Source organism: Pteronotus mesoamericanus, unplaced genomic scaffold, assembly GCF_021234165.1.
Source record: "Pteronotus mesoamericanus isolate MK-2021 breed Mesoamerican mustached bat unplaced genomic scaffold, CSHL_Meso_final contig_221, whole genome shotgun sequence".
Taxonomy (NCBI): Eukaryota; Metazoa; Chordata; class Mammalia; order Chiroptera; family Mormoopidae; genus Pteronotus; species Pteronotus mesoamericanus.
In genome coordinates, this window is record NW_026555092.1 from 1,450,915 (window position 1) to 1,473,661 (window position 22,747).

The 22,747-nt window shown below is 34.8% G+C and overlaps 1 protein-coding gene across 16 annotated transcripts in view; it reads right to left on the bottom strand.

Moving 5' to 3' along the window:
* Positions 1 to 22,747, bottom strand: part of EIF4G3 (eukaryotic translation initiation factor 4 gamma 3) — a 308,928-nt gene that overhangs the window by 93,053 nt on the left and 193,128 nt on the right. For 13 of the 16 annotated variants that reach the window (XM_054571680.1, XM_054571681.1, XM_054571675.1 and 10 more), the window contains 2 exons: positions 20,523 to 20,631; positions 13,731 to 14,576 (listed from right to left, as the gene is read on the bottom strand). In XM_054571680.1, coding sequence (XP_054427655.1) covers positions 13,731 to 14,576; positions 20,523 to 20,631 — 955 coding nt within the window. The remainder of the gene's footprint in view (positions 1 to 13,730; positions 14,577 to 20,522; positions 20,632 to 22,747) is intronic. The other 3 variants (XM_054571671.1, XM_054571669.1, XM_054571667.1) reach the window with 1 other exon arrangement.

The window sequence follows — 22,747 nt, forward strand, 5'->3', positions numbered from 1 at the left end:
ATGTGGAGTTAAGCAAGCGAGGGTAGAGTTACGGACGCTGTTTGTCTGGTTCCCTTCCAGCATGGTTTGTCAAGTCGTTAGGAAAACAAAATGGCAAAATGACTCTAAGTCAAAGGTTTGCTCCAAAAAGCTCAGCAGATGACAGTGTATTATGCAATTCTGTCAACAGTGAGAACAAAGACGACTCTATTAAGACCATTAGCATATTTTCTAGGCCTCTATATTACAGTTTATTGCTCTTTCTGCAGTGTCTTAGGTATTTCTGCATTTCAACAAATGCTTTTGGGCCACTACTTTCATAATCAAAATAGACTGCAACTTAAAATAAATCTAGTACAGATGAGTAAACAGCAATCATTATAGCAAAAATACATGTATTTAATTAGAGAACAGACTTTAACAGAAGTAATTATTTTTCTGTCTACTCATTGGTTTTCATCTCTAAGTATAACAACACTACAGCTCCTTATCTTGAATATGTAAGTCTGGATGAATAAAAAACCTCCAATATGATCATGAGTAAGTCCACATTGCCAGTGCTTTGCAAAGTGCAGAGAAGTCTATTGGATGTTGATCTGAACAAATCATTTTAAGTAATAAAACATACCCTTTAACAAATGTAATCACTTACTCCCACATCTCTTCACCTACTGATGAACTTCTGGGTTGTTTCCAGTTTGGGATATTACAAATAAAGCTGCTGTGAATATACGTGTACAAATACTCGTATGGACATAAGCCATCATTTCTTTTTAGTAAATACCTAGGTTGTGAAATGGCTGGTTACATGTATTTATGTTTAATTTTTTAAGATACTGAAAACCATTTTCCAAGTATTTGTGCCATTTTATATCCTCACCAGCAATGTATGAAAATTTCAGGATATCCTTTTTCTGGTGAATTACCTTTGCATCTTTTCAAAAAATATGTTTTGCATATCAGATACTGGTATATTTCTGGATTATATTTCTGGATTACTTTTTTCACTGATCTAGTTGTCTTTCTTGATGCCAGTAGCACACTGCCACAATTACTTAAAATTAGATATTATTAAGCCTTCCAAATTTATTCTTCTTTCTTTTTCAAAATTGTTTTGGCTATTCTAGGAACTTTGCTTCTCTGCTTATTTTAGAATCAGTTTTTTCTGTAACTTTTCTCCACCAAAAAAAAAGCCTGTTGAAATTTGATTGAGTTTGTGTTGAATCTATAGATAGAACTGATGTCTTATGATATTGAGTCTTCTGACCCATGAACACGGTATACTTTGACACTGTCCTCTTTAATTCTCTCAGCAGTATTTTGAAGTTTTTAATGTACAGGTCTTTTGTAATTTTGTCAAGTTCATATATATATATTTTTTATTTACAATTGAGGACTTGCTTTTTGAGGGTGGAGAGGAGGGGACAGGGAGAGACCGAGTGCGGGGGAGAGAAAGAGAAGAAACATCAATGCGACAGAGAAAAACAGCAACTGGTTGCCTCTCACAGGCTCCCTGACTGGGGATCAAAGCCGCAACCTTCTGGCTTCTGGGAGGACACTGCAACCACCTGAGCTTGAACTACACCAGCCAGGAAGTAAATTCATACTTTTTAATGCTATTGTACCTTGATTTTTTTATTTCAATATTTGATTTTCCATTTCTAGTATATACAAATCCAGTAACTTTTTTTTTCCAGTCCTGTATCCTGCAACCTTGCTAAATTCACTTACTAGTTTTATTAGAATATTTTTGGTAGAGGTTCCTTTGGATTTTCTATGTAAATACCCACATTGTTTCTCAACAAAGATAGTTTTAATTCATTTCTTTCTAATTGGATGCATCTTTCATTTCTTCTATTCAACACTGTAGTGGAGGTTCTAGCTAGTATAATAAGTCAAGAAAAAAGAATAAGCCATCAATATCTCTCGATTTTGACAATTACTAATTTGAATATTCTTCATTATGTCACAAAATACGGATCAAAATATGTAGTCATAAAGTACTTTGTTATAATTCATTTAAAAATAAGTTCAAATTTTAGAGAACCAGAGTCTATTAAAATTGGAAGAAAATGTCAGCATCTATTTATTTCAATTACAGCTGCTCAGATATTTGATGAATTGAACAGTACTAAGCTTTAAATCCAAACAAGTGAAATTTTTAAGCACTCTTTTTTGAAAACTGACCTGATACAAATGGTATCAGGAACTAACACAAAAAATAAATTTCTGAGGCATACTTCTATTCTTCCTATTTGTATTACTGAATAATGGTATAATCATAAATGAAGCATTGTGGAGTCCTGAAGAATATTAGGAATTATCAAAAAGAGACTGGTCACTAAATTTTGAAAATTGACAATCCATGTTTCATATATATGAAATGATTCTTTTTTAATTAAAACCAAGAAACTGAAAAATTTATACTACTTGTTTTTGGTTTTAATTATAACTAAATTAATTCATTTTAATGGGTAAAAATATGTATCTATCAAAACAATGAAGTGAAAAAATCTCCTTCTCATACTGTTCTCAGGTCTCTCTCCCTAGAGGAAACCACTGTTAAGTACATACTTCTTACTTATCTTTTGGAAAATATATGCAATCATATATGTGTATTATATATATAAATGTGCATACAGCCTTTTCATTTGTTTCATACTATACAGGCTATTTTACATCTTGGCATGGTTTCAAAGTTAGAGTGGACACCATCAGTAACATATACAAGAAAGCCATTTTAGAAGTTATAATATGATTTAATAATGTGACTTGTGCAACTTATGAAATATCTTTGTATGTGTAGTATCACATTTCAAAGGGAGTGTCTTCCTATATGAGTAGATATACTGACTTAAATGTTTCAAATATCAAATGTTATTTCAAATCTTTTAAATTATAACTAATAATTACTTATTTAAATTATGACAACTATAAATGAAGGCATTATGTTATACTCTAATAGTTTTTGGATGTTATCAAATATCTCACTGAATACTGCATGGTATCACATAAATAATGACTTCCATTGTTATTTTTTAAAAGATGCACTAGACACTAAGGTACAGCCTAGGTTACATGCTTGGATTCTGGAATCAGTAGAAACTTGGGTACTAAATAATGGAACATGGATAACACCTTCTCTGCTTTTTCTGTTCCATACTAGCAATTTAAGGTGAGTGCATTTAACTTTTAATCCCTATCATCCGTTGTTCATCCAACTCATCATTTATGTCAGTATTATATTCATCTGATATAAATGTCTTACATCACAGGAATTATTATATACATTAAATTTTGATTGTTGAAGTTTAAGATTTCACAAGTTATTTACCATAAGAGGCAACACACAGAAGTGGTTATGAGCGCTGGCTGCGGAGCCGAGTCTGAACGCCGACTCAGCCACTGCCCAGCTCCATGTTATCTTCTGTGTGCCTCCCTCTCCTTTGTGTAACAGGGTAAACAGGCTTGTTCTGAGTGTTAAAAAAGTTAATACAACAGTGCCTGATAAATAGTGAGCACTTAATCAAGAGAGATTTACTAAAATAAAACTTTACTACTAGAGTGGTATAGTATATTTCAAATACACTTGATTTGTTAGTCATATACCTCACCCACAAAAACACACACACACATACAAGAACCAACACCAACAAAAACCTATTCTTTTACTTAAATGAGTAAACAGATGCTTAATAACAGCTATGTGGGGAACATAAAACAAATCAGATTTACTCATCTGGAAGAAGGTATGAGAGAGCTGAAGAGATAAAATATTATATATACATATTAATAGTGATAAAACCCTACAAGTGTTCTCAACGGATATATTTAAGTGTTAAGAATAATGGAATTATCAGAATGGACAATCTTGTGAAGATAGACATACTGTAAAAAGCAGAACTTTGAGCAGGTTCTTTAATGTGGTCTAGGTTGAGAAGATAGCAAGCAATGATGTGAGAATCAGTAGCTCTTACATAGGTGTGGAGGACTGGGGGGCGGGGGGAAGTAAACCTAGAATGCAGCAATGACTAACAGAGGGTCTTCATAACCTGAGAGCCCAGATCTTATGCCTCTGTAACAACAACTCTGTAAGTCTTGGACAGATACATCTAGAAACAATATTTTCTCTGGAAGCCTTTTTCTTGAAAATGTGTGCTGAAAATATTTTTCAAGAGAAGTCTTAAAGTAGAGAAAATTGTAGGAGCTGAGGTAATAATACGAGTCTCAGAAATGGACTGGAAAGGGGGTGGAACAGACAGATGGATAAATGAATGGGACGGACAGCTGAAAGGACAAGAAAAGCCTAAAAGGCCCTGGGTAAAAGTTGTAGGAGATCTTAGAGATGGTAGCCTGAGGCAAAAGAACTAAGTTACACACAACGGGAATGCAGGATCATTACTTCTAAGACAGACTCCTTATATATTTTACCCATAAATAACCACCCTCCTTCCCGAGACCGGTAGGGTATTCTGTATTTGTGACCTCAAATAATGCCACTAGAACGGTCACTATTAACGGTGAATTCATTACCTAGCTGAGAATACTCAATCCAACTCAGGTAAGATGTGACAGTAAATAATAACATAGAATAAAAATAATACTTACTTCAGACATAAAATGCCTCAAAAGACAATTTGGTTTTTGGTTCTATCCCAACATTCCTTTATGCCTCATACTGTTGATTGTGGTGTTGTTGAAACCTACTTTCTAAATTTCTAAGCTATAACCTCCCTAGCCTGATTCACTTCTATCTTTAGGGTTTTTAGCATGAAATTCTTAGGCGTATGCCTCTCACAGAACACTGGTAGCAGAGCCACTCACAATCCTATTCATATTGTTAAAATAACAGCTTCACTGAGATATAAACAAAACACATGTCCTATAAAATTCACCTTTATAAACTGTACAATTCAATTAGTTTATATCGTATGTACGGAGTTGTGCAACCATCACCACTTTCTAATTTTAAAACATAACCCATGAGCATTCTCTCCCCAGTCTCTTGTCCACCACAACTCCGGAGGGACTAATGTATTGGGCTGGGCAAAAAGTTCGTTTAGTTTTTTCCATACAGTGGCTCTAGTAGTGTTTGGTTGTCTTCAACTTCATTTGAAACAATTTTGTTAGATTGCATTGTGACAGCTGTCATATCAGCAAGGATTTAATAAAATACTTATCAAAATTGGTGAATTTTTGTGCAGCCATTTTAATACTGAAGATGGTAGAAAATAAGTGACATTTGTTGCATATTATGGTTTATTATTTCAAGAATGATAAAAATGCAACTAAAATACACGCAAAAATTTTGTGCAGTGTATGGAGAAGGTGCTGTGAGTGACTGAATGTGTCCAAAGTAGTTTGCTAAGTTTCTTGGTACTAATGACATTTTGGCCAAATAATTCTTTGCTGTGGGGGCTGTCTTATGTATTGGAAGATGTTTAGCAGCACCTTTGGCTTCTACCCACTAGAAGCCAATAGTGGGGGAGATAGCTAACATACTCAAAATATCAAAATCAATGAAAATGAAAAATGTGTATTTTATAGAAAAAAACCAAACAGACTTTTGGCTAACCCAATACTTTGTCACTAAGAATTTGCCTATCCAGAACATTTCATATAAGCAGAATCCTACTATATGTGGTCTTTTGTGACTTTTTCACTTAGCATAATGTTTTTAAGGTTCATCCATGAACCCTGTAGTTGTAGCATGTATCAGTACACTTCATTTCTTTTTATGGCTGAATAATATAGTCCGCATTTTATTCTCTCTCTCTCTCCCCCCGCCCCCCATGGCTTAATAATATTCCATTTTAGATACATATACCACATTTTGTTTATCCATTAATCAATTGACAAACATTGGGTTGTTTCTACTTTTTGGCCATCTTTTTCATTTTTTCCCCATTCCTTTTAGTTTTCTTCATGATTTTCTATTCCTGACCTAAACAGGAAGTTAATAATGCTATTACTACCCTCTATTTTAATGAATGTCTTGAAGTTTTCAATGGTACAGACTTTCCTTAAATTCACTGGTCTAAGCAGAACTTCTCCCTCCCAAGTGAAAGCAGAGGGCACCTTGAGATGTGTCTTGTCATTGTGAAAATTAAATAACATAATGAGGATTCAAAGTTATATATGCATAGGGACTATTCTAAGGGATTTTCCACCATCTCACATTCAGGATCTAATTAAGAACTTTTCAGATGGTATCATCTTCTTGAGCTTCTCTTCTCTTCTTTGGAACATAAACTCCTAAGGGCAGAGATCATGACACCCATTGATTCTGTGTAATATCAGTACAGTTTAAGGAAAACATTTGAGCCCTTAAAACTGGCTGAAAATAGAAGTATTATTAATATTTAATATTTATATAGTAGTTACCATGTGTCAGACACTGTGCTAAATGCTTTACATATATCACATTTCATCTTCACTACAATTTTATGAAGTAAATACCCTTCATTTTCTGGGTGAGAAAACACACTCAGAGAGATTGAGAAACTTGCCCAAGGTCACAGAGATAGACAAAGGGAAAGGCTAAGACTGAGGAGTGTCAGGCTGCTGTCTTAAAATATTGACCACTATACTTTACTGCTAGTATTTAGATGAACCAAAAGTTACATTTACATGAACCAAAAGATACACCGAAAGTTACATTCAGATCCTATACATATGTACTCAGAAGATTGCTCCTGTTACTAAACTGAACAAGACTTCGCAGTAAAAAGTGAGAAGCTGACCTTTTATCTTGAAGGTAAACGCCCCATACCCCCACCTACCACCCACTGCCTGGCAGGGTTTAAGCAGAGACATGAAAGAGGAGTGTAAGGCCAGATCTCTATTTTAAAGAGATGGCTTCTTAGTAGAGAGTGAACTTGAAGGGGGACAAAACTGGAGGCAGGCAAATGAGAGGCACCCACGCAGAAGTGCAGGTCTAAGGCAGTCACAGAAGGAAAAAGAGAGAAAGGGACAAATTCAACGAATATATCAGGTAAAATCAAAAAACCTTATTAAAATGACTGTATGTGAGAGAAAAGTAACTCAAGGGAGAAGTCCATCACCAGTGGCTTCAGGATTTTAGCTTAATTAAAACTAGTGCCGCTAACTGAGATAAAGGGGACAAGTTTAGAGAAATAAGTGGTTAGTTTGGTATTGGGCATGTTGAGTCTGAAATGACTTGGGAGTTTTAGGTGGAGATGTTTGGCAGATGAGTGGTACTATAAGACAAGCTCAGAAGAGAAATTTGAGTGGAGATAAAAAATTAAGTCATTCACAAATACCATTGGGAGCCACTACCATTAGACTAGATGAAATCGCGCATGAAGAATGTGTTGAATAATAAGAGAATTAGAACATGACCCAAATTTGTGGGAATATTTTTTGGGTGATGGAATTGTTCTATATTTTGACTGTGGTGGTGATTATATGACTTTATGTGTCTGTCAAAATTCAAAGAAGTGAATGCTAAAAAGCATGAATTTACCTGCACATAAATTATACTCAATAATTCTAACTAAAAAAGAAAAAGAGGAGAGAGCAATCAATAAGTGTTCAATGTGATAAAAAGATCAATAAGCTAAATGTATGTCCACTGCAATACTGCTGAGGGAAGTTCAACTACCTTGTGGGGAGTATAAATCAAATTATATTAGCTGAACAGTAAACAGGAGAAGCAGCAATGGTACACTCTTCTTGAGAAATGTGCATAAGAGAAGAGTGAGTTTTGCATGTTTATAATGAGAAGTACGGAGAGAGGCAGTGTACGTATAGGAGACTACAGGGACAACTAAGAGAGACTGGTAAAAGTCTGGATAAAGACAGGTTTGCAGCTTGGGGAGAAAGTTAAGGAAAGCACTCTCAGCACACCCAATTTTAAAGAATGATACCATGCCGCCTGCTGAGGGTGTGGAGGGTTGGGATGACTGCAGGGTTTTACAACAGGAAGGCTGCAACAGGAATGGCTGGGAGGGAGCGCTTACATTCACAGCAGTGTAATCCTGCCAGTAGTGCGCTGCCTAGAGAAGACGGAGTAGAGCACTCTCTCTCCAAAGAAAAAAGGGATGAGAAAAATCACAGATTTTAGTAAGAGAGGCTCAGAGAAACATCCTCCTCTACCTCTACTGAGGCCTACACCTCTGATCATGACATTTAAATACTAAAACCTGCTGCCCCTCCAGCATTCCTTCCCCTGCTTGTTTATTTTTATAGAACTTAAAACTTTCTAAGATTCAACTAGGACAGGGGTTTTTAGAGTCTTCATTGTTTAGAACAATGACAACGCCCACACCCTCATGAACTATTTGTCGTTGAAACAGGTGGACTTTCGCATCTCCCTCTGAACCTGGGTCACAGGCATAAATGTATAATCACTAAATCATGAAAACATTAAAAGAACTTTATAGCAATGTGCAGAGCATGTTAGAAAGAACAACATAAATGCAAGGTAAAGTAAGGCTTGGGTTGTAACTCTCCCTGTGATCCTGAGAAACCTGAATTACTACTCCATGGATTATGTTCGTTATCAGCAAAACACGGTAATTATATCCCAGGAATAACTGCTTAAGTCATAAAATTAATGCTTGAGGTATCTGGAAACAACTTTGTAAACAAAGTAAGGTGACTTTACAATGACTGTAACTAAATTACTTAGTACTATTAATACAGCATTAGATAATGGAGAAAAGACACATACTGAAGGAAATGCATTTTGGAGGCTTTTCTGCACTAGTAGGGAAAATTACTTTGTCAGAAGTATTGAAAACAGTCCTCAACTATTGTGTGCAAGGTCAAGATGGGTATTTGAGAAAGAAAAAGCTTTTAGCAAGAGTAGGTTTTCCTGAAAACAGTCCCCTTTTGCCTGAAAGAACAGCACTCCCCTAAACTGGATCACCCTGTCTGGAAGCAGGTATGTACGACAGTTTCTTTTGGAGGCAGATTAATTACTAAGTATGGGGAAAAAGGGGGCAAAATTCTGAACAACGAATCTATGTCTATTCATGGAGATATGCATGACTAAGTTAATTAATATCCAATGAATGAAGCTTTGGAGTTCATGTTGCAAAGAAACGATCTACTGTAAATACTGGGGAAGTGCATACCATACAAAGAGGCAAGAAGAAAACTGTGCACGGTGCTTGCCATAAGGCTTGGCACCTGAGCCTGTTGGTAAGCTCAACCATTGGATAACCAGGGCTCATTTTGCCAGCATATGAAAGATAGAATTTGACACAGCACCAGTGTTCCCAGATAATGCTTAAGATTTCACTGTGGAAGGCAACAAGAAAGTAGAAATGAAATGGCAGAAATGTACTTTTAAGGCAACTTTATTGAAAATATTTTACATATAAGGTGGTGAAAACCAATAATTTTAATTTACTTATCCCTAAGGATCACTCAGACTCAAGGCCATGAAAAAGGGAATAGAAGAGTCCTTGCTTTAAGGATTGTTCTGCTGGTCTTGACAGATGACACGGAACCAGGAATATTGTAGAAGTCCTGTTCCCAAGGTTCCAGGACATACTTCTCTGGGTGATATGAGAACTTAAATTATCAGGGTGTACATTAGAGAAGGGGCTATGCTTGTGGGACATGCAAACCATTGGTGATCTATTTTTAGCCCTAGCAACATAATCTTCCAGGGATATTGCAAATATTTCTTGGGAGGTGTAAGATGAGTAAAGGCAAAAGTAAATGTCAAATTCCCTATTCCTGGTGCTCACCTTCAGGTCATGGTTTTAAAAATAAGTCAGTTTTAAAAATAAGTCTTTTTCAGGTTAGTCTATCCTAAATGAAAGACTTTTATGTCTCTGGTTTTATGCTTACTTCCATTTTATTCCTTTTAAAGTACTTTCAATATTCTTACTGGTGAGAATAAATCAAGAGTTATTATTAAAATATTTTTTCCTGAATTAAAGTATGTTTCTTTTAGACTGAAGTAAAACAAACCCAAAAGAGAGATCATCAGTTTGATTGGCTGTATGGATCAGAATTTTATCAACATTGCTCATAACATACCATCATATCTGTATTTGAGAAACAAATCTCTAAACTTGCAACCTTTAGAATCTGGAAACCATCCCTCAATCTTAGCTGAGGTTACAGAGACTATAAGGGGAACTCCTGAAAGCCACATAAACAAGATCAGTTGCTACCATGCCTACAGTCACTACGTACTGTGCTGTGGATGTAGGACGCTGTGTCAGTCCTACAACTAAGCAGTTTACTTTTTAACATCCATATGGAAGAGATGAGATCCTGAATTGAGATTCTCAATGAAAGCTCTCAGGCTCCTAATACAGTGACAGTTTCAGTGAAAAAGATAGCTAAAACAAAAAAACAAAACAAAAACTAGTGAATCAACACAGAGTAATGAAAAGGAAAGATGTCTGGTGTCAGTTAGGTGGAGAAGGACTGCTGTCATCCTGAAAAACTGTATCCACAGGGAACACCTTCATACTTTGTTTAGTGTATAAAAGGAGATCTGGGACAGTAAATTCACATTAAGTTCCAAGACATGTGGTAAATAAAGTAAATAAAAACCCTCTTTGAGAGGACTTGCCCTCAATCTACATTCAGAAAAATTTAGCTAAAGATGAGTTCATAATACAAATTTATAAAACAAAGAAACAATGCACTATGGGCAAGAGCCAGAAGATAAAATACAAAGATCAGACACCTCTCTCTGCCAAAAGAATTTCAAATAATAGCTTTATATTAAACAGATAATAAAAAATAAAAGAAAAAGAAAAACTGCTATTTTAAAAGGTGGAAAAGTTCATGTTACATAGTATGTATGTTCAGAAAATTGTACAAAATCAATTCCTGGATGGTGAGTGGGGACTGTTTTCATATAAGTTCTGAAACTCTCTTCTCCCCCCCACTAAATATACACAGAAACTATACACTTTAAGAAACCATCCAATTAATATAGATTTTTTTGTATATTTAATTATTGCAGTGATCATATGAATCAAGTAGTCCAAAGTCTGGCCTACTTCTGAGGCTTTTTAGAGTACACTTAAGATAAACACACAATCCTCAGTTTACAAGGCTTGCTCTTCAACATATAAGTATCCAGAATTGATGTATTTTGCTCCAATCAGATATATAACAGAGTAGTTGCAAGAAAGTGTTTTCCAAAAGAAGAGGAACCACACTCCTAATGTTTAACTTTATTGCTTTAAACAAGTATCTTCGCACCAACTACTGTGTACTTTTATGTATACCTGTGAAAAGCAAATAGTTTCTGAAGCCAGCTTTATTTAGTGTTTTATCCTCAGGTGAGACATTAAGAACTACTCTGAAAGTCAACAACAAAAAAGACTGATATCTAAACCAAATTGTTATGATTTAATAACTTCTCAAAGTGAATAAGGTACAGTAAATAAGTACAAATCAGATCGTAGTCATTAGGAATATGACGACTTCAGATGGATATATCTAGAAGAATGATGATAATTTAAATTTTCATTGTTAACTTTTGTGGCAATAACATTAAAAATATCTGCACAGAAATGAGGTCAGGAATGTTCCTGGTAGCTTTGTAAAAAAAAATGCTAGAGTTGCATGGGTTCTTGAGGTTCATTTATTTTGGATTTTGAACAGTGTATGGTACAAAGGAAAATTACAGAACTTTTAGTTCCTTTAAAACACATTTAGAGTGAAAAAAATCATAAAAATAGAAAAATGCCAAGACAGTTCACTTTCTGACATCGCTAACATCCATCTCATTTCCTAATCAAGCAAAAGACAGTTTTTTCTTTTCTAGCTATCCTCTGGTTAAAATGGAGAATCTATATATTCTCTTACTAAGGTGCTGTTGATTTACATTACTAACTCTGACATTATTTTCATTTCAAAAAAATGTACAATAGTATGAAGAACTCATGACCCCCAAATCTGCCCTGGCTGGTGTGGCTCAGTGGGTTGAGTGCTGGACTGTGAACTGAAAGGTTGCCCGTTCAATTCCCAGTCAGGGCACAACCCTGGGTTGCGGGTCAGGTCCCTGACTGGGGGCATGCGAGAGGCAGCCGGTGGATGTTTCTCTCACACATCAATGTTTCTTTCCCTCTCTTTCTCCCTCTCTGAAAAATAAAATAAAAAGAAGTATGTCCATTTATCCCTGCACACTGCCTTGCAATCAGTATCAGGCTATGTAACTGACAAACTGCTTAAAAGAAGAATGACTGTTTAGGATGAGTAGGAAGTATGACTTTGGTACAGTCTTGCTTTACACTTATTTCGGTTCTAAAGTATGGTTTGTATCTTTGACTTGTATTCCATATGATTGCTTTGTTCTTCTGTTTATTTAAAATTTGTCCTCATTAGCTTCTCCTAGTTTTGGAACTACCACAACACCAGCTGCTGAACTCACAGTAGGGTGTATGAAAACAACGAAGGATCAAATAAATCACTGTTCTCCAACCAATAAGTGTTTTTTGGGGGACATTCATTTGTAGCCGTACCAAAACCAATTTTGTTTTATTAAAGAGTAACTGACAAAAAAGCCACAAGTCATCACCCTACCAAGAAAAAAGACTCCCAAAATAGTGATGGCACTATGAATACTGATGCCAATGGAGGTCAGTCTGTTGAAGAAACAGTTGACTTACCAACATTTATAATAAATTTCTCCCTTTTCTAACTACCTTGCATTGTCTGCTTTTCTGCTCTGGTTTACTACATTGAACTAGATGTTCTACTTTATAACGTAGCAGGACCTTCCACAGACATTCATTAAGAAACGACCTCTGAAACTGAACAGGATGGTAAAGCCACATCCTTAAAAAAGGGATCAGGTTTTTGATTTGAGAAGCTTCCCTATCAGAGAGCTCAAAACAGGCAATAAATACTGAGGATGTTTGTGACTGAAATCCCCCCAGCGGTTACCTACGACAACTTCTCGGGGAGCACTCATTTATCTAATTGTGTAACTTAACCTGATAGGTACACAGAGAGCAAATTATACAGCATAGGCCAATGTTGCAGAGGATGGGCTAAGCTGACTTGTTCAAAGCAATATTCTTATGTGCTACTAACTTTGGAGGATAATCTCAGAGAACTTCTCTCATTAAAATTATAAAAATCCAATGATATTTCCTAAGATCCGGGGTGATGGTATATTAAAAAGAAATAATTCTGAATTGAGAAGAACACTTTATAATAATAATTACAGGAGAAAATAAAACTTTTAAAATAACAAGTGAAAGAGCAATAAACTTATCTGCAAGCCAATCAAAGGGGGCGCTTTAGTTTTCAGAAATAGTCATAAACCTTTGACCTTCTGATTGCCTTTTTCCTAAATCCAGGATTAAAGGGGTCTTGTATAGAGGAGTTTCTTTAAGCTTAGGATGGGCTGGATTTTAAAATTTTGAGAAGACAGAATTAGGGACTATAGGCCATAGTAGTTTTAATTTGTCTCCAGCCCCAAAGCAACAAAATTAGCCACTGAGGAACTGATTCATGTGAATAAGGCAAAAAACCCAAAAAGACCCAAATGTAGAGTGAGTGATATATATACCTTGGAGGCATTTTGTATATTTGAAATTTCATTTGCATTTTTAGACAATGGAGCAACTCTTTTGCAGGCTGCACTAAAACATAAATACACCATTCAAGAAAGACTAGGAATTTCAGCATTCATTTGATGTTTCTGGAAGTCAAGGAAAGTAGCCAATTAAAAAATAACTCAAAAACTGCCTTTTTTTTGGACATTCAGCAAGCATATAATTAATGGCAGAACAGCTTACCTGGGACAGGGCTCTTTCTTGAACTTAAGTTCTGAGACTCCACAATCTCTTCCGTTTGCCCATCTGCTTCTACCTCTATTTTGTTCTGAATCTCTTTTGCATCATCACTAAGGCAAGTTCTTATGCTCTCATCCTCTTCTAAGACTCTCAGGACTGCAGTGGGAGCAGTGGGAGCACTAGCAGAACTAAGATCGGTGGCAGCAGCAGGAACAATGACTGGTGTGGGCGGAGAAGCTGGAGGAGTTGGAGGAGATGGTGGAAAGAAAGGAACTGTGGAAGGGGTGATGGGTGCTGAAACACACTCCACTTTCATTTCTTCTGGGGGATTTTCCAGAATCTCCAATTCAAGAGTCAATGGCAACACCTCCTGTTTTACTAATTCCACAATGCTTTCTGTGGCAGGTAATTTTTCACTAACTCCATTCATTTCATTAATCAGATTTGTATTAGAAATCAGTGGAATATCATTAGGTGCTACACTACAAGATTTCTTGCATATATCATCATCAATTACACCTGTTTGTGAAGGATCTGATGTTTCTGTGCAAGATGCAGGGCTGGGTACAGGAATTGTGTCTTCTTTTGAGGATGAGAGTTCGCATCTGTCACCTAGAGCAGTGGTGAACATTGGCTGGCCGCTAAGAACAGCAGAGGTGGGGGAAGCAATTGTACTTCGAGCAGCTGGAGGAACAGCAGGTGGTGATGGAGGCAGAGGAAGCTCTGGTATGGACTCTGCTGTAGTAGTCTCAGATATCTGACCCACTTGCTCTTTCTTCTCTCCACTAAGGACTAGCCTAAGCACTGGGGAAGGAGGCTTTAACACTGGATCTGGTTTTGGCTTCTCTTCTGGGAAAGAAAAAGAGAAAGAGTTTTAAGAATAATCCTTGGATCAGAGAGAATATTGTATCATATGGGGCCAATTCTTTTAATCTCTTACCATAAATCATGGGTAGTAGAAGAAAGACCAAAATATTAGACATAATCTGCCACTTCAAAACATTGTCATATTTTTTCTAGTTACACCCACTATTAGATGGTCTCCAATACATACAAGCTTTATTTTGGAGAAAGAGACAGAATCAGTTCACCAAACAATTATGTATCAAGAATACAATGCAAAATCTCATCAAAACTGAAGCTAAACCATTCTTGAAATGGGAGTGGGGCTTTTCTTTGAGGTAGAGAGTCCTTCCCTCTCCACTATTTCTTGTTCCCTGCAGTAATTTTTTCAATCAAGGATATACTATAGTGGTAGCACAGTTCAAGGGCAAATAGAGATTAAATTATTACAGACTGATATTTTTATTCTATATATTTATACACTTTGGGGAATTTTGATAAAGAACATGTATTACTTTTCACTTATCACCAATGAAATTTATATCTATCAGTGAAATCAAGTTCCTGAACATAAAAATTCACTTAGAAATTAACTTTCACTTTTCAAAAGAGGCATATAACCAGAAATAATGTTGAATGTATAAAATTGGAAATTTATCTTGTGTCTTCATTGTAATAAAAAATTATTTAAGGATAATCATGTCCAATCAAAAATAATACAGCATATGTGTCTGAAACATTTGATAATAATATATAAAATGTGTGTCTCTGTATAGACACATAAAGAATAGCAAGAGCAAGAGAGAAATAAATCAGTAATTAAAATAAAGGTATCAGAAAAATGTAAGGGCCTCTAAATAATGAAAATTTCCATATTTTAAAATTCTTGGTAAACTGATAATGCAATTCATTCTTGAGGGGATGAAACCAAAGACTTAGATTTTTTTTCTAGCCTAGTGCTCTTGGCATCATAAAGGGGCTCCAGGGGAAAATCAGATATTCATGAGTATGTTCATCATATACAAAGAAATATTTTAAGGACTACTAAATAGACAATCTAAAATGGAAAGGACCTTAAAAATCTCTCTGTTAGAAATCTTTAGTCATCAAGGAAAATGAGTCTTTACAATAAATTGTAGTGAACTAAGTCTGTCAAAGAAAACATGTTGTTAATTAGACAGACAGTATATATTACCAAAGAGTTGTTAAAGGCTAATTTATTTACTGCAGCTACTTTTACTTTACTTAAAATTCACTTTAATTTACAGGCATAAAGGTCAACTAAAGGCTTCTTAAGTTGAACTCTGCCTATTTATTGTAGGCAAAAAATAAGATCAGTAGGCCCTCACTGCCAAATCCCTCAGACTAAGTGCCAGAGAAAGAGACAAAAATATTTCAAAAGATGTATCTATTATATGCATTATATACATACACACCACGTTTACAATAAATATGTGTTTATCAAGATATCTCTGATGAAAATAATTTCCACATCACTGCAGCAACTGCTACATGGGTCAGACACCCAGATTACACAATACCCTTGTGAAAGCACATCTTTATACCTAGATACAATAAATTAAACAGTGGAAAATAATAATTCTCACATGAACAATATAATAAAGAGTATGTCAATTGAATTATTAATTTAGGGAAATAAAATTTCTGATACTAAAAATATTTAAACAAAAGGAGACCTTGGATGGAAACTTCTATATACTCCTGAGAAAAATTAGTTTACATGTTTTAAAAATTAGAAACAAAAAGTTACTTTGAGAGCTCTTCCTTCTGAAACAAAAGTTCTTTAATTAATTCATTAAGGCTTTAATATAGAAAGCTGAAAAGTATAATACAATTGCTCTAAATAAGGAACATTGATTTTACTATTAAGATTATGCTTTGCAGAGCCAAAATAATTTGATATCTAATACATTGCATTAAAAATGTTTATAACATTTGGTTATTTTTATGAACTTGGGAAAATTTCATTAAAAAATTTTTTTTCTAAGGAAATAATCATGTAAGAATGAAGAGAGAGAGGTCTGAAATATTTAAGGCAACACTATAATAGCAAAAAAAAAAGGAAATAGACTAAACGTATAACAATGGGGGATTTATTAAAGAAATAATGGTCTGGGCCTATCACAGTATATTAAGCAATTATTTAAAATAGGCTTTTAAAAGTGTACTTAATGACATGGAAAGTTGTTTAAAATAAAAGATACATTTTTTTAAAAAGCAGAACATAAAACTGTATGTAGAACATAACCCTAATTTGGTAACTTAAACATATATAATACAAACATATATGCATATGTGAAAGTCTAAGACAGTTTATTAATAATGGATCTGGATAATGAATTATTTTTTTTCTTTCTCATTACCTGTAGTTAATATAATGAATGTCATCTAGGAAAGAAGGAAAAAACTAGCACTCTATTCTCATATTGTGGGGAAACCAACTGCCTAGATGGGTACCTTTTGGTAGTCATGAGCCTCAAGGGACTGAGACAGTGCTACTGTCATCTAATGAGCAGAGACCAGGAGTACCAAGCATCTTGCAATATGAGAATAGTCCTGTCCTAAAAATGCCAGAAGAGTCCCAATTTGGCTAAATTACTATAAATGATTGAAATGCAACAGAATACAATTCACTGAATACCTACCCTACACCAACTGCTTTCAAAAGGCTCTAAGACTAAGGCACAAAAACTTTTATTTGTATTTAATTATCCATAGCATATCCTCAACACATTATGCAGAATATACTTTCCCAAACAACAATCATTTAAACTGTTTATATACAATCTACACCAGCTGAATATTTTAATCCACTTAACTCACTCACTCTCTACAAACCAAGCTGTGGTTTTTTACTGCATCTTTAGGTCTTCATGTGACCACTCTGGCTGTTCACGTCAATAACTCTAGAAAATCAGAAGCTTAATAATGGCAGCTAACATTTATTAAATAAGCACTTACTCTGTGCTAGGCCCTGGGTTAAATACCATACATACACAGTGTCCTTTAATTCTTGTAACTGCCACTGGGGTAGAAACAATTATGTTCCTATTTTACAGAAGAGGAAACTGAGGGGTTTAGAAATTAAATCATAGGCCCAAGGTCATATAGTCCATAAGTGCCAGAACCTATAAATAATTTCAAATTCCACATTCTTCCAATTTAGAAAATAAAAAGTCTTATGATAAAAGAGGTATTTAGGTGACTGAAGTTGGTGGGAGACTTCGAGGCTAACATGGGATTCTGTTACCCAGTGTAAATCCTCAGAAATGACATTGCCATTGGAGAGAAAAATCAATTTGATGGTATAATACAACAGCAATCTTTGAAAATAGTATATTTTGTATCTTTAATTTCAAAAGGAATCTACAGTTTAAAATTTTAAATTTCTTAAAAATTATTTTCTGAAAAATGGTGAACCCTTTTTAATGTATTTGAATTACATACATTTACTTTTTTAGAAAAACTACTCCTCCGAAAACTCTTTTATGTATTGGGAAGTTGTTGGTAGAATTTCAAATAGAAAATTATAATCACTATTGAGTTTTCTGAAAGATAGTTGGTATTAAGAGGAAGACAGCAACAATCCCAAAGAATTCCTATGAGCTCTATGAAACTTACTTAAAAAGAAAGTTTTTCCTTTTCATCAAGGTAACCTGAAATATTTTCTAATTCACCCATATCTGTATCATATATCAATTTAAAATGTTGACTTATTCAAATTTCCACTAAGCATAAAAAACTAGAGGAAACCAAAAATTCTGCATTCTTTCTTCTGGAAATAAAGGCTTATTTGAGACAAAATGCAGGTATCTAATAACCTAAAAATCTTAGCTGGTCAGAGCTATCATCATCAAGGACTACGATGAATTCTTTATCATGGCCCAGCTATAGAGAGAGTCTGCATAGAGGATATATTGGGTTGGCCAAAAAGTTAGTTTAGTTTTTTCCCTGTAAAATGGCTCTAGTAGCACTTGGTTGTCTTTAACTTCATTCGAAACAATTTTGTTAGATTGTATTGTGACAGCTGTTGTATTAGCATGTATTTGTTTAAAAAAAAACTTATCAAAATTGGTGAGTTTTTGTGAAGTCATTTTAATATTGAAGATAGGAGAAAATACGCAACATTTTCAGTATATTATACTTTATTTCCAGAAAGGTAAAAATGCAACTGAAACACAAAAAAAAGATTTGTGCAGCATATGGAGAAGGTGCTGTGACTGACTGAATGTGTCAAAAGTGATTTGCCCAGTTTCATGCTGGACATTTCTTGCTAGATGATGCTCCACGGTCAGATAGAACAATTGAAGTTGCTAGAGATCAAATTGAGACATTAATTGAGAACAAAGTTAGACCATGTGGGAGACAGCCAACATACTCAACATATCCAAATCAATAAAGTTATTGGTGAAAATAAAAAAAATATGCCTTTTATTTTAAGGAAAAAACCATACACAAACTTTTTGGCCAATCCAATATTCTAATACCTTTTTGCATGGTTAAGTATTCAGTATGCTTAGCATAATTCTAACTAGTAAAAGAATTTTAACTGCGCAAAAGTAATGAAGAAAGTTTTGAAGGGAATAACTTAAAATTATTCTCCACTCACACTGAAAGCCGTCTGAATTTTGACTTAAAACTGCTTTATCATTGGGGGTAGAAGTGGTTTTCCACAATACCTATGAACTGCACTTCTGCAAGGTGAATGACTTTAATATTTAAAAATTTAGCTTTAAGCATGCTGGAATTTCTCACTCTGAACAATGCTGAAAGAAGTATTTGACAGTGCAATTTTCAGAAGCATGCCAAGTTAGAATTTGGTATCTATCTTTTGGCCTAAAACTACCTTATAAAATAGATACAACATATGACTTGTTTCTGTTCAAGTTTACGAGGCTCCTCAATATTCAAGGGAAAAAAAATACCATATTATATTTGTATACTATAAACAACACTGAAATCAAACATCAGAAATTTCTTTTTAATTGAACTTACTGGGGTAAACATTGGTTAATAAAATTATATAGGTTTCAGGTATACAGTTCTACAGTATATCATTTAGTATGCTAGAAATTTATGTCATTAAACTTGCAGTCCAGTAAAAAACCCAATAATATTAAATAACTCCACTTTGTATTACATGCCAATTCCCAAATACTTTTTAAAGAATAATTTTTAAAAAGTGTATTTAGTAAGAGCCAGCTATAGATTATTAAAGGGTTTAAAGAAAAAATTGGAAAACAAATATAATTTCCATTCAATCTTAGAATGATCAGAAATATTATAATAGCATGCTCAAAGTCACTTGCTTCTCTCAGCACCAAATGAGAATTGCCTCCCAATTTTAGCTAAGGTCAACCTAAATCCAGCTAGGCTGGAGATCCAATTAGGCTTGCACAACAACTCTGAGAGATAGGTCTTCTTTATTCCATTTTCTCTAAGTGAAGTAATTAAGATACACAGCATAATGACTCACCAAGACCAAACATCTAATGCATGATGGAGTCAAGGTTTGAACTTAATACTATCTCCAAATGAGGCCATAGAAGCCAAATTTATAAGAAACATTTTGTTTTTAAAATAGGATATGCAGGAACATGTTGAATATATAAATAACACTGTGTTCTCCTTATAAAGCAATATATACTTTGATTTATTCTCCCAACCTTGTTTCAGAAAAAGTTTAAGGCCGCTATGCTTTTACCTACAAATACATATCGACAACAAGGCATTAATAAAATGTAGAGAATAATTTTACTAATCATCACTACTCTCCTAGATGTTGAACACTTTGATTTTCCAACTGAAAATTTTCTTTGCAAGTGAGTATCTAAATAATCCTCAAATGTTTTACTCTTTCTCTTAAATGCTAAGGGCAATTCGTTTACATAAAAAGGGACTGAAGAGGGAGGAAAACAGTTGTACACAAACCTTGCTTCTGGTCGCTAGCTGCAGTGACAGGGGTGCTGGCAGCAAGATGAGCGCTCTCCACAGTCCCATAAACCACTGGGCTGTGCTCGGGGACCTGGCTGGGCAGCTGCTGGGATTTGAAGTACAAAAAAGGGTGATAATGAGCGTGCGAACATAAAAACTAGCAATATGGAACCCAAGCCAAGTGGGGAAGACAGAGTGGGAGAGGAGACCACAAAATTAAGGAAAAAAAAAAAAAAGCAAGGAAAAAATATATAGGCCAGGTTAATAAATTCAAAAAGTACATGGGAAGATGGGGAAGAAAAGGAAAGGGGCAGCAGAAAAGGGGAAGGAAAAAAGATGATTACTATTAACCACAGTAAGAGAAGACAGTACAACAAACATTAGTACAATGAATTCTCCAGTGTTCCTTCTAAGGAGACGCAGACTTTCAACCTAACAATTAAATGTTACACCTGAGAGGGAATTTGACATCCTCCCAGTCAAAGACCAAAGAGGTTTGGTCAACTTCATTTACAAACCACCTAGCAAAGTAGCTCATTTGCCACAAGCAGGACAAGCAAATCATGATAGGTTTTAAAACCAGTTACTGGTTCAATAAAATATTGAGTGGCAGTTCCTGCCATTTGTCCAAATAATCATATTGGTGAAGTGCAACTTGCAAAGTCTCTAAAGGCACTTACAGTCAGAAATCTGAATAAACCATCTGGTTCTTCAAAACTTAGCAGAAACTTTTTCTTTTTTCATTCAGGAGTATAATGAAATTAAAAATGCCTAAGAAAAGCCTAGCAGACTAGAGTGAAAAAACTGCAGCTATTGTTCACCTTAGAGGGAACAAGAATTACACAACAAAGGACAGGAACACTCATTCTACATCACATTCCAGGCAGGTACTTGTTCTGTATTTGAGGGTTACAGAAAAGCCACAAAATGAAGCAGTGTCTCTCCTCGGAGATCTAAGATCAATTTTTTGATAGATACAGTCTCCTGCATTGAATTCCATCAGTACTATCAGAGCAGAGCTCCCTACACAATTGTGATTTTCCTTTTGTTTTGTTTTGGATTTTTTTTGGCAGAGGTGGGGGGAATTAAAGTGTGGCTGTTTTGGGATGGTCAGGGCCACTTACAAGTGGGAGTTAAGCCCTTTCTGGTGTGGCTCAGTAGGTTGGATTCCATTCCGAAAAGGTTGCCAGTTCAATTCCCGGTCAGGGCATATGCCTGGGTTGTGGGTTCAGTCCCCGATCAGGGCAGGTGAAAGAGGCAACCAATTGATATTTCTCTCTCACATCATCAATGTATCTCTCCCTCTTTCTCCTTCCCTTCCTCCCTCTCTAAAAATAAATAAAATCTTTTAAAAAATGGGAGTTAATAAAAAGTATTTTCAGGTCAGTTAAGTCTCACATACAGTGGAAATATAAAGTAAAATATATCTGTTTAGACATATCAGTTATGTTGTTACAGATAGGAATGGGGAAAAGACTATTTCATCTATTCATTGGATCATGAAACTGCTCATATTCTACAATCACTTCTAAATGAAGACTGCTCAAATTGTATTTCCACATATATAAAATGAAGTTACTGTTTTCACTTTGAATCACAGCCAAACAAATGAACAATAGTACCATGATTACTTTAGGTCCTTCATTTCAGTGGAAAAAAACTATTACTAAAATTCAAAAATTAGAAAGGCTTCATAGCTATAAATGAAAATAAGAACTCACTTAAATTTTATGACTGAAAATAGCCCCAGAACAATGGAAAGATTCTATGTTCCTTAGCATTTATTAAAGTTATCCACATATCACAAGAAAGAAATGTAAATTGTGTCATTTACCTGAAAGAAGGATATTAACTACTTCAATTGCCTAGGAAATTAATAACCAAAAAAAAAGGGACACCACTGAAAAGTAGGTCACCAAAATGACATCCATAGATAAAGTGAGATATTTAAGAAAGTAAAAGGCTACTGATACCTATAAATATGTATAGATTAGAGAATTTTCCATCTAAGATTGAAATACTTTCGATGATATTAAAGAGGCAACTGCATAGGCATTTTTAAATTAACAAAGCTCCAGTGAGAGCTTTTGTATAAAGCACTTATAAGAAAGGAATGAGATAACATGGTTAAATCATAGTTCCAAATCCAGGCAGCCAGTTCATAGTTACATAGTCAAATAAACCGCTAGAAAAGTACTTCTCTGTTTTCTTACCTGTAAAAT